Source organism: Mus caroli, chromosome 5 (assembly GCF_900094665.2).
Source record: "Mus caroli chromosome 5, CAROLI_EIJ_v1.1, whole genome shotgun sequence".
NCBI classification, from domain to species: domain Eukaryota; kingdom Metazoa; phylum Chordata; class Mammalia; order Rodentia; family Muridae; genus Mus; species Mus caroli.
Window position 1 is genome coordinate 62,705,157 of NC_034574.1, and position 13,506 is coordinate 62,718,662.

The following is a 13,506-nucleotide window of genomic DNA, read 5'->3' on the forward strand; positions in this document are numbered from 1 at the left end:
CTGTCTGCCTCTGTGGTGCTCACTCTCACCTGAGCAGACTGAGTTCCTAAGTTCGACTAAGTTCCTAAGTTCAGAAGAGTCCCGGAACCAAGATGGCGCTCCCGTGCAGGGCGCACCACTGTCCTCCAGGTGCATGACTTTGGATTTTAACAAATCTCTTGGCTAAACATTTCATTGGTAGCTCCAGCTGGATGTGGTAGCGCTAACAACGTTGGGGGCAGAACCTAGAGGGAAGAAGTTTGGCCCACCAACCCCTGCAACTTGTTCTCTTTCCTCCAGGGTGAGCAGCTAGCTGTCTTCCATCACACTTTTATCACCATATCTACCTCTCCACAGAAGAAATTTAGCAAGCCTGCTCTAAACTGAGAGCCAAAACAAATATCTCCTCTTTAAAACATGACTTTCTCAAGCACTTCATCACGCTTGTGAGATGCTCACACACAATTTCCTTTATGATTTCAGGATGAAAAAAAAAGTCTAAACATGTAGCGGTTTTCCAAATCTAACTCACATGAACAGTCTTCTCTTTGTCCCTAGCACCCAAATCATTTAAGATGCTCTAAATACCGAAGACACTGAAAATACTCTTACCAAAAAAGATGGTACACCACAGGGTTATTATTTTTGCAAAATCAATCAGACAAAGTTGTCAAACTTCTGTATAGCACAGCTCTGTAAGCAGAGCAACCTGCTAGAGCAAACAGTTATACAAAAGGTAGCATTTGTCTGTGGCTAGAACTGAGTAGGCATAACTGGTTCTATCTATGCATTCACATTGTCCATTTCCTATCCTGTTCTTTTGTTAAATCTGAGTACTCACTGATAAAGCAATGTTGGTTCCAGTAATTCTCAAGAGTGTTATTATAAAAAATGAGGCCATATCAAGCAAAATGAGCATGTTTAAATCACTCTCAGTAATTTCATAAAGATAACTATTTGTGATAGCAAGAATATCATACGTTTTTTGCTTCTTTAATCATATTGTCTTCGAACGAATAGGCTCTCATATGTCAATATCCCTTCCAGTGTAGCATTAACAACCTATGTCCTGCATCATCCCAGAAGAAAGTGCAAATTGCATCTCCTTTGGCCATGAAAGAACAAGCACAAGGGTAAGGGTTTATTTCTATGTGTTTTGTGGACAAGGCAGGTAACTGCGAGGTTGTTGCTTGCTGTCACTGAGTGCTAGCATTATGCAAGAGCCTTGGTAAAGTACTGTGAGAAACACCTCTAAGTATCCTTATGGATAGTTTAGAATTGCAAATGCCAGCTGCCTAAATGAAGAAAGAAAAGGCAAAAATTGTATTGACTGAGCCTGAATGCTGTTAAGTTCTCCAGAATTAATATCCTCATCAGGGTTCCTGTGAGTTCTCTACTGTGAGGAGCCCAGCTGAGAAATAGCAGTTGTTTCTAGCCCAGAAGGCAGATGCCTGGGCACTGAAGTAATTTGTCAGAATTCAGCAGGCATTTACTCTTCCAAAATCAAATAAGTGAATTTCCTTCAGTTGTTATATTACCCATGCCAATAGTTTATATTGAAGAATGTGACAACTTAAAGGTACAAGTTTTAAATATTACATGGTTGGGTTTATTTTTTAAACTAGTTAAATAGGAGGAGCTCCCCAGCCAAATTGAGCTACTCCCCCCCCCTGAATATATGTTTGGCTTTTAATAAGCATAATCCTTCCATTTCCATTGACAAAATGTTAAGAAACCTCCATGATTGTCCTGGTCTGGCAGGCATGGACAAAGATTGTGCATGTGGGATCATTTAGCACAGACACTTACTGCAGTGAAAAGAAGACTGCACAACTGGACAAGAGGACCATGGGGAGCAAGCAGTATCCCAGCACACTGGCCACACAGCCATACGACACCCCAGAGTTGCTCATCAAGTTTAGTAAGGCGTGAATCCCAAGGCAGCCAATGGCACTCATGCCGTATACATAACCAAACTGGGCTTTTCCGGCCTGAAGCAATGCAAAGAAAACAATTAGAAATCAAAACATTTGAAAGTGTACTCGATGCTACTGAATATCATAGTAGATACATCACCAGGTCACTGAGGATTCTGGTTAAAGTATAAAAAACCCACTGCCTATAACAAGAATTATAATCTCCAAAATAAACACCTTGATAATATGTATCTATTACATATAATTAAATTATATATGTGTATTTATACACACACACACACACACACATATACATATATAATTTGGGAAAGGCTAGTCATGCTACAAAAAACAGGAAATATTGCCAGTGTAACTTTTTAAACCATACATTGCCTATAGAGTGAGACAGGAGTGAGACCTATCTTTTTGCCCCATATTTACTGAATAGCTGAATGATTGATGAGAAGAATAAAACATCTAATACAGTCTTAGAAATTTACAGTTAGTATCACTAATAATGTTATTTTAAGAGTTTGTTTCAAATGCTAAGAAAGGCTTAATATTGAAATGGAAAATAAGTTGTCTGGGTTTTTACCTCAAATGTCTAAACCCTACCTAGACAATTGATTTTTATTACTTCATCTTGATCTAAAATGTTTAGTGTTCTTCGAATCAAATGCTAACCAAAGTTTCCTGTAGTTCAGAGGATCAAGTTCCAGACCTTGTAAACTTTGAGTACCTGCTCTACCACTGAGCTACATTCCAGTCTTCTTTTATGAGATGGGATCTTGTTAAATAGTTCGGTCTGGTCAAATGCGTGCACCTTATATGCCCATCTCCTCAGGGTTGGAATGACAGGCAAGAGAAGGTACTTAAATAACTCCTACTAGCTTTATGCATCCAAGAGTGATCTTGATGATGAAACTAGCACCACTGTCCTTTAAGAGATGGTATTCGTAACATATTCCACAGAGAAACAAACAGTTCTTATATTACAAATGACTTGCAAGAGAAAGAGGGGTTAATATACTATATTGATTGTTTTTGACTATTTGATTAATTGCCATGGCCTTACATAGTAGCTTAATCAAGACTAACACATTACTGTAAAAAAGAGAAGGGAGCCCTGAGAATGAGTGGGCACTCTGGTTGACAGGGTTTGAGTTAGACAGCGTTGGCGTTTTATATGTGCTACAAGGAGGGAGCTTGTTATCGCTGGCTGTTATATAGGAGGAAAAGAATGTGATCACTGGCCACTCAGAAACTAGATAGCATTCCATACCCTGACTGGGTAGTATTTTAAATTTAACAAAGGGTAAGAAATCATGTATGTAGTCACACATACTTTTTAAACCATATTTGAAATATAGCTGCATTAGAAGAAACTACGTGTGTGTGTGTGTGTGTGTGTGTGTGTGTGTGTGTGTGTGTGTAGGGGTGTTCATGTGTGTATGCGTTTGTGTGTGTATATTCATGCGTGTAGGCTGAGAGAGGCTGTTTAACTGAGCCTACCTTCTGTATCTAACCACGGAATGGCTGGACCGCTGACTAGAGAGCACCATGGTTCCGAGTACTGCCGTTATTGTCATGTATCTCTATACCTATTTGTTAATGTGATGGGATACAAGGTCATATCCTAAGGCATGATAGAAAGCAAATTTCTTCTGTTTTTTTTTCCTGGAAATCTCTTCAAAAGTAGCACTCATAAAAACAAGTCAAGAAATGTCAGTTTAGCTGTCGGAAGATACCATAAGCAATGTGGCTCCCAGAGCCATACAGAAAAGGATGGGTCCTGTGAGATCGGTTTCATTCATGATGCTGCCATCTGCTGGCTTCATTGGGTTTAGCACCGTCAAGGTTTTCTGCCATATGTGATCAAAATTAATTCCAAGTTCTGCGAAAGAATAAATAAATAGTCAAAGGTACATATAGGAAACAAAGAGTTATATTCCTTCACGGATAGTATATCTATTTTTTCATGGTATCCTAAGAGAATTTACCTAGTTGTTTTCATAATCTAAAGTGTGGGGTATAGTAAGCAACCAATACACTCAAATATTTTAAATAAAAAAAAAATCGGTTAGAAAAATTTTCATCGGGCACATGTAGTAAAATTTTAATTTTAGCTAAAAGCACGGGAATTGACATACAGTAAAACCTATCATTGTAGCTAACAGACTAAAACTGTCTCAATCACCCCTGTCAGATATTTTTTTTCCACCCACATTTTCAGCTGTGAGCACTTCTGTAATCAGGCCGCATCACTCAGTGCATAATTATGCGACGACGTTCAGTTTAGCCCTAGAGTTTCCCTTCATCCTTCCGAATAAGCACAATAACCTTGCTCTACATTGATAAAACCTCCACGAGGAAGAAAGTGTACGACTCTTCCTGCAGAGAGCAATAACCACGACGTACATGCAGATGTTTATAAATCAATGCACTGGGAGATTGAGTCAATATACTCAAAGATTAAATACAAGGGACAAGTTAATCTTTTCCTTTTGTAAGCGAGAGTATTAGAATAAAATCATTTCGCTACAGCAAGCTCTGATTGATAGCTCAGGGTTTACTGGCCTCTCAAGATCTACAAATACTGGTCTCACACACATGATAAATGTAGTGTGCCTTCATTCCTATTTTATTCATCAGATGGGCAGGATTTTGAGAGGTGAAGTAACTTCCTTTTCATCATTATCATATTTGTTAATTACATAGACATTTACTTAAATGTAAAGATGGGGGGTAAAGAAGAGCAGAAATAATGATTAACTGTGGCTTACATCCAGGAGAAAAAATCGATATCAAAAATGTAAGATCAGAGAATCTGACTTGGTTTGTAAGGAAACTGTGTGAGCATGGGAACTGAACTAGGGGCCTCTGGAAGAACAGCGGATGCTCTTAAATGCAGAGCCAGCTCTCCATCCATGCAAGAAATGTTTTAAAGATCATAAGATTAAACTTTCAAAAATGAAAGTGAAGGAAACTGAGTAGCATTCAGATGGTAAAGCAAGGGCTGCTAGGAAGCCACTCCTGTCTGAATGCTGGCTTCCATAGACGCCCTCACGAGTTACAACTGGAGACAGAATGGGTCTGGCTGGTGTGGGATGCCAATATTTACGGTAAAATAACAACATCTACACTTATTTAATGTCAAATATTTAATGCAATTTCAATGAGACAAATCGTGGCATGAATATTTGCGACTAAATGTGTCACATTTCTCTAGTTTCAAAAACCCCTCTTCATATATTCTCAAATAAATTTTGGAAGAGTAGCTCAATCAAAAATAATATTGTTGTTGTATATTGTTAACTAGAAAAATATGAAAAATATGTTTTATGCATTCTTATCTGTATATATCGCTTTTCTTAAATTTACCCATCTGATTTCAGAAACAACACAATTCTTGAAGAGCATTATGTTTTTAGAGAATCTCGTTTACTTATACCATATATGGTAGGTACTTAATTTTGCTCATGTTTAGCAATATGATATCTATTTGTGAGATTTTTAATTCTTCTTTATACCTTATCTACATATTACACTGGCTATTATTATATAATGCTACTTATAAAATGATAATGAGTAACTTATAAAGTCTAAAAGTGAGTAATACATTTCCACATTGGCCAATCTTACTCCTGTAAAACATTTATAAGTTAGGTCCATGTACAACCAATTTATCATCTGTCAGTCTATCTGTCTGTCTCTCTGTCTGTCTGTCTACTTATCCATCTATCATGTGTCTGTTTATTCTTTATCAACCATCTATGCATACATCCATCTATCTATCATCTACCTCTATCATCTGTCATATCTATTTATCACCTGCCATCTGTCTATCTGTCTTTCTGTCTATATATATATATATATATATAGTTATGTATCTATCATTTATCAGTCTATCTATCTATCTATCTATCTATCTATCGATCTATCTATCGATCTCTCGATCTATCTTATATTTAATTTATTCAATCTTTTCTGCAAGAAAGGTTACCTTCCTTAATTCAGCTGCCCATTCATCCATCTCATATATCAATCTCTCTTTCTTTCTCTCTTTATATATATCATCTATCTATCTATCTATCTATCTATCTATCTATCTATCTATTATATATACACATATAATAAATATACATACACACACATTATATATATATATATATATATACACACATACATACATACACACATATATTATATATAATGAAAAGAAGACCATGAATTTGAAAGAGAGCAAGGAAGGTTACACGGGAAGACTTGGAGGTAGGAAAGGGGCAAATCATGTATCTATACTATAATCTCAAAAAATAAAAGGAAGTCATTTTAAGAGTGAGCCAGTTCTTTGAATTTCTGGTTCCAAAGTTTTCCTTTGCCTTCAGTGTATTGTATCTCACGATCATGCACACTGGAGGACGTGAATGGTTCAACAAGCTTAACAAAATAAAAATTGTAATGTAATTTTTTGAATGATAGAAGACCATAAAATTAAGGAACATCACAGTTTAAATTAATTTCATGCCAGGCTTTTGTCACTTTAAAATTTAGTTTTAGTTTTTAATTGCAATTAAGTGGTTTTGGTACAAAATATACTTTTCACTTTTAAAAAAAAAGTAGTTATTTCTGAAAAAAAATTAGGGAAAACTGCTTTATACAATGTCATTACTGATTTTGACCATTTATTTGATGGTATAATTAAGGCCTGCACGCATTTCATTACCAAGTCATAAAATTGTGAATGGATATAGGATGTACTAAATATTCATGAGAAAAACATTTAATGTTTTCAACTGAATATATATGTCTGTAATATTTTGTTTCTAAACTTATTACCAAGTATTCATTGTAGGGGTCTCAACATAACACCTTATTGTGCAAAACTGAAGATGTAACCTTTATAAAACTTGAATGTAAAATTTATTGTTTTGCTGTCATCTAGTGGTAGTAGAGTATATGATATAAAGTATAAAAGTGAATTAAGATCTTTATTTTTACATGAATTATGGCGCTGACATTTCACATTTAAGTATCAGCCTGTGGTACAAGCAAAAACGAACAAATACCAGTAACTTTTCTCATTTGACAGGTTGTGGTTGACCAGGTGAATTTTTATTTTTTACTTTATAGTGTGTTTATAACTTAGAAAAATTTGAACAAACATAGTACTTTAAAATCTGAGCATCTTTGAGGAAATTGATATAGATACTGTGTTGATCTAGAGAAACTGGATCTAACTAAAACTGCAGTTATAAAAAAGTCTCCAAGAAATATCACCCTCAATTTTAAAATGTAAATACTAAGATTTCCATGGGTCCCCAAACACTTGTGAGAGAATTATATTGAAATTAAGGCAGAAAAAAGGGACCTTTTTTCAATTGCATCTTCTAGAAAGTTTCTAAATATATCTTAAAATAAGGAAAGGAAATTCAATTTAATACTAATACAGCAAAAAGCACAAAAATTGAAAGAATGGATATCTCTCTGAGTTCTACTAGAATATAATATAAAGTATTCATCTTTCCTTTTTTTTAACTAGAGAATTGGCATAGACATTGCATATTTTACTATAAAGTACAGTAGAAAGGACAACTGGCAGTGTTACAACTACGTTCTGGCCACATTTTCCCAGTGGTCCAGACACATCTCAAAGACTTCATAGGACAAAAGATTTTAACTATGAAGTTCATCAAAATATTCCTTACTGTAGGCTACAACCTCTAAGGTACATTTAGGTTGTGGCATATGATTTATACAACCATTATAAATCATGTTTTCTAACATTTAATGAGTTTAAGGAATTCATATATAGAAATTATTATTATATAATTATGAAAAGAAGACCTTGAAATACTCAAAACAAATACTTTCACTGAAGAATAATATTCCCTTTTGTTTATTTATGTACATATACTATACACACACACACACACACACACATATATATATATATATATATATATATATATATATATATAATTAGCATAGTATCTGGAAAAAAGACCCATTCAAATGTTTCATTGCTTATTCCTAGTAAATGTTGGAAACAAGCAAAAGAAACTTGTTATAAGTACTACTGTTTTGTTTTCAGACTCCATTTAACTGTAGGGAGAAACTAAATTCAAGGTCCCAGGCCCTAGGGGAGCTGGGGACTTCCTTACAGCTGAACTACTTCTGAGTTCAGACATCTCAAGGTCAACTTGTAAAGAGTCAGTTGTCCGAGAATCACGCCATCTCAAGGACAACCTCTCCAACTTGCTGTCAAGGTCAAACAAGTTCATATTCCCAGGACTAGAAATGAACACATCTCCCCCTTCCCCAAATGTTTTCTTGTCTGTTAACTGGTAAAGACTATAGGAATTGTTGTTATATAAACCAAAGTGAATAAATTATAAAAATATATAACCAATTGCCTGTTCGGCCATTATTAACTACATGCAGATGACCTATTCCTTTGTCCCCTTATCACTCTGAGCTCTGGACCTAATGATTAGGAAAATGAATTAAGGACCTTGAAGCCAAGTGCTCTGGATATAGCCCAGTCTCTAATAAGGTACCCCCTTGTTTAACTCACAGTGTCAAATATAATTGAATAACACTGCAGCTCCTCCTAGCTCCCGTTCTCTTTGTGTTCCCATCCTTTAAAAATGTTGTACACTCTCCCTTCGGGGACATGGTTCAGATCCCAAACAGGCTGCCTCCCTAAGTGCCCAGAAAATAAACTTATTTTTTTAAGCTTCCGTATCTGAAGGGAGTTTTCTCAGCTTCCATCCCAAACTCAACACAAAGTAGTTAATCCCTAGGGACAAGATTTTAACTGTTTTATATATTGATTCGTATGTTTCTTTATTTTTCATTCCTATTACTTAATGCAGTGGGACAATTTATTGGTCACTGAAGGCAAAGATTTTGGTGAACTCAAAATGCTCAATGAAAATAGTTTATAAGTTTCAGTTGTCTCATGATTGCAGAGGAGAAACAGACTGAGCTGGTTAAACATGACTGACCACAAAAGTTCAGTAGCATCTCAGGTACTAAATGATCTATTACATAATTTTCTGTGCTATTAAGTATTGCTAAAATCTGTCTCTCCCCCTACCCCTCTCTCTTTCCATTCTTTTAGCCAAAGAAAGAAGACTGTGTTAACTCCAGGCTGTTGTTGAGTTCAAATGAGGTAAGCAATACTTTGTATGAAAAAATATTGATAATTATCTTTTACACTCGATTCCACTTAGAGTCCATGTAGGATTAGGAGGAGTTTATCACTGAACATTTCTGCTTAGCTCTCTAATGTCAAACCAAGATAATTTCAACTTCCTAGAGTTGTTACTTCCATCAAAAAAAAAAAAACTATTAATGTAGACATAATATGTCTGCGTAGGAATAAAAATAGTAAAGAAATATTCCTGAAATCTATCTGGACCTTCATGTCCAAAAGTCTTGCATTTCCTTCCTAGGAATATTGTTATGTACTGGAACTGCATTCTGCATCTAGCCTTGCCAAGAGACAGACAGACTGACAGAGAGACAGAGAGCTCGTGAGAGCCAGAAAAGAGTTTGGCTTGCCTTCATATCTACCACAAAGAAGTATTAATTTGAGAAAGTATCTCCTTTGCTACCATGCAAATAGCAAATAATAAAATAATGCTGTTATGAAGGGCACAATTAGCTGATTGAAAAGTGTTGTTAGTCTGATTTAAACCCCTTTTCATAACATGTCTTTCCTGTTTGTACACGGCCAGAGCCCAAATCCAAGAAACAGTGAACAACCCTTGAAGTATTGCAACAGTTTCATAGCAACAGAACAAGCATACTTAGAGACTTCTCCCCCAAATGCAACAAACTTACAACGGTTTAGGTTTATGTGTATTGGCTTGTGTGACTCCTGTTAACTGTGTAGTAATTACACATGAAGCCCAGTATGCTGCTTTGTGACAGAACAGGTTAAATACGGATTATTGCTGTGGTTCTCTAAAGCTGTACACTTACCCTCTAGCAAAGGGGGCTCTTCATCAAAAGTGTCAACTGAGGGAGACTGTGAGTAATAATCCAAGTTGGATGCTGGCTGAAAAAGCTGCCCTCCATAATCTGATGGCAGGAACATCTCTGGTGGAGCTGGAGAGGAAGGCTGCTCAGTGGCTTGTGGTCTAGAAAAAGAAAAATGTCTGTATTTTCACATACAAGAAAGGAATATCCTGTTAAATCAACAAATGAAAGTACAATTTCCTCGTAATGAACTTACCTAATTTTAAGGGATACTTACCAAGTCAATGATGAACCTGCTTAAAAGTTATTTTTAGTTGAATGTTTATTAACCTAAACATGTCTTGCTTGTCTCATGTATGTGTGAAACAGGGATAAAGTTGTTCCTTTTGTAGAGAATCTGTGTTATATTTCATGTATTTTATTTGTCTTAATTTCTCCCTTTGAGCTTGAGTGTAGGTAAAAAGAAAGTTATTTTTAACTCAAAATTTTGAAGGGTATATGAAGAAGCTTCTATAATAATGACTTATAATAACAGTTTAAATTGATCAATATAATGGACATTGCCCCCCTTTTATCATTTAAAACTCTGTATGGGCAAAACTGCATTGTAAATACCATTTTACAGAAAAATAAATAGAGTTTGGAAAGTAAATGACCCACACAGCATCCTACTTGGAGTTCCAGATTGAAGTTTATGAGCAGTGCTCTTCTCCCTAGAAAAAAGGTTTCTCTTTGCTCTTCATGAGCAAATAACAACATTAAAGTTTCTCTAAAAACCTGCAGAGAGGCTAATAAAAATTATAATTCAGCAGTATGATCAACCAAAATGAAACAAAAATCTATACACTCAGTTTTGTTCATAGAGAAATGTATTCTCCACTATTGACTATTCCCAGAAAATTACTGTCCATTAAATTATACATAAATACCTAGGGCACCTTCAACAGTATGTGAGTAGCTAAGTTCCAAAACTCTTTTTACAGTAAGCAGTTTGCTTTTGCCAAAGCATAAGGCTTTTACATATCCAGGAGTGTTGTTTTTGTTTTATCATATGCATCAGAAACTTGAAAAATACCTGATTCTTTTAAATCACTTATAGTAGTGCTAGAGGATAAAAGACAGAAAAGGAAGACAGTCTATGAAAATAGTTTATTTCATGTATGTATGTATGTATGTATATATATATATATATACATTTAACATATATATACATATATTATTTTGCTTTTATAAAAGGCCAATCAATATCCGAAGATAAATAGAGTTCAAGATTATGAACTTCGTAATTCTTGAGATCTCTTAACACTAGAATATTTTACACAATGACTTTGGATGATGTTCTTTTATGATTAATCTTGACACAAATTCCAACAGAATTATATTCAAACCTTTTTTTATGAACTTAACCTTTAACAACAAAATTACCTATCTTGGCAAATACAACTATAGGGATAGAGATAAGACTGAGTCAAGTCATCATTCATTAAGCCAGTACTGTCTCATTAGGAGGAGGGATGTGGTCTAAAAACTTTGAATTCCCACAACACACATACTGATTACCATATCTACTCATGTCATGTGAGATATTATTCATCTGTCAGTGTAGGCTGGAACCAGGGCTTATATTTGGTGCAAGTTCAGCAGCACTGCTGCAGCATAACTTCATTTAGAGTTAATGTCTCTCACTTTGTGTATCCTGATTTCTGATAAGTGTTGGAATGAATAATTAAGTAGGAAAAGAAGGTTGTTTTGGGCAAAATGGGAGAGAAAGTTGTGATCTATCCATAAATCCTGGCTTAAGAATAAAAATTTTATCTTCTTCTCACTAGACTTTATTTTAGTCCAAAAAAAAAAAATAGGTAGTACTTAAGTAGAAATGCCATTTGACAAAGAAGGTGGATAAAAGAAATAGGCATTTCAAGGTAATGTGCTTCTTTCTATAAAAGAGTTCACCTGACATGAAAAGCCCATAACATTTTCTCATTTTGGATCATTACACTGACCATTCTGAAACAGCCTAATTCTCAACATACTTGTTCAACCTCTAGCACTCTTCTTCTGTTTCTTTATCTTTCAAAGTATAAATCATAAATGCCAAAATTAAATACGCTCTCATGTACTCACCATTTGAAGTTGTAGAAACATTACACAACAGTACCTTTCCTGTTCATTTAGAGTCCCACTCAGTAAGGAATGTGGCACCGCCTGCTTATGTGTGTAGAATGATCTTATACTTATTCCATTATATTTATCCTGTTTTTCCTCTTCCCTTCTGTGACTTTTAAGGTAATTTTTTTTTAAACAGAAGAACTTTCTTTTTTAAAAAAAATTTGTTTACTTATTCTATACACAGTGTTCTGCATATATATCTGCATGTCAGAGGAGCGCAGACCTCATTATAGATGGTTGTGAGCCACCATGTCGTTGCTGGGAATTGAACTCAGGACCTCTAGAAGAGCAATCAGTGCTCTCAAGCTCTAAGTCATCTCTCCAGCCTCTGTTTTTAAAGTACTTTGTCTTCATTTGAAGCAAGCTTTCAATAATGAATATATCTGGAAGTATTTTGTTATGATGTTATTGACCTAGATCTGCTGGGATGATATAGTCAACATATATCTTAGTGTAGCTAAAATAATTCAATTCACTGTTATTCAAACATTACTATTAAAGGAATCTATTTTATGTTCTTTGTTTTATAATATATGTTCACCCTCACATAAAACCAAGCAAACAGCCTTAGACCTAAAACCTTAAGCCTGTTTCTTACTAATTGACTATGATGGTTAATATGTATTGTCAGTTCGATTGGATTTAGAATCAACTAAGAAACAAACATCTGGGCACATGTATGAGAGAGAGGATCATAGATTGGATTGATTAAGGTAGAAATAAACACCCACACATTTACTGCTATAGCTTTCTGTGAGCTGGAGTACCCTAATCTTAACAAAAGGAAGCAGTATTAATTTCTCTCATTTTATTTTCTGACTGTGGGCATAATGTGATCAGCAATCTCAAATTACTGCCTCTATGACTTACCATTACCCTCTATGATGGACTGTAACTTCAAGTCATGAGACAAAACAAAATAAAACAATACAAAACTTTCCTGACTTAATTGCTTTTGTGACATTTTGACACAGAAAAAAAAAACTCATTAGTAACATTGAGAAAATTATTAATTTATTTCTGTGGCTGGTTTCTCAGTAACAGTAGTGAACTCCTGGGTTTGCTCAGGGTTCCAGTGACACACTTAATAAATATAGAGAAATTTTAATCCAGCAATATGACTGCTCTGGCAAGGGGTCACATCCAAAGACCTTCTAGGTCTTTGTGATCTTGCTGGAATGACAAATTTTTAATCTCTCTGGATAGAATATAGACATGCCATTACTACATACTTTTATTTTATTTTTTTTAATATTTTTTAATTATTCAGTTTACATCTCACTCACTGCTCACTGCCCTCCTTCCAGTCACCCCCCCACAATCCCCCCTTCCCCACAATATTTTCTTTTTTTTTTTTTTTGAGAAGTCTGCTATATAGATGTCTTTTATTTATTTTTTTGTGAGAGGACTGTGGGCTTTATTTTTTTTAATTTTTAATATTTTTATTACATAT

General features: G+C 34.9%; 1 protein-coding gene across 1 annotated transcript in view; it reads right to left on the reverse strand.

Annotated features, from left to right (window-relative positions):
• Yipf7 (Yip1 domain family member 7) overlaps positions 1-13,506 on the reverse strand; it is a 20,716-nt gene that overhangs the window by 1,634 nt on the left and 5,576 nt on the right. The window contains exons 3-5 of the mRNA XM_021163943.2: positions 9,888-10,045; positions 3,644-3,789; positions 1,789-1,970 (exon numbers count right to left, since the gene is read on the reverse strand). Of these exons, the coding sequence (XP_021019602.1) occupies positions 1,789-1,970; positions 3,644-3,789; positions 9,888-10,045 (486 nt within the window). The remainder of the gene's footprint in view (positions 1-1,788; positions 1,971-3,643; positions 3,790-9,887; positions 10,046-13,506) is intronic.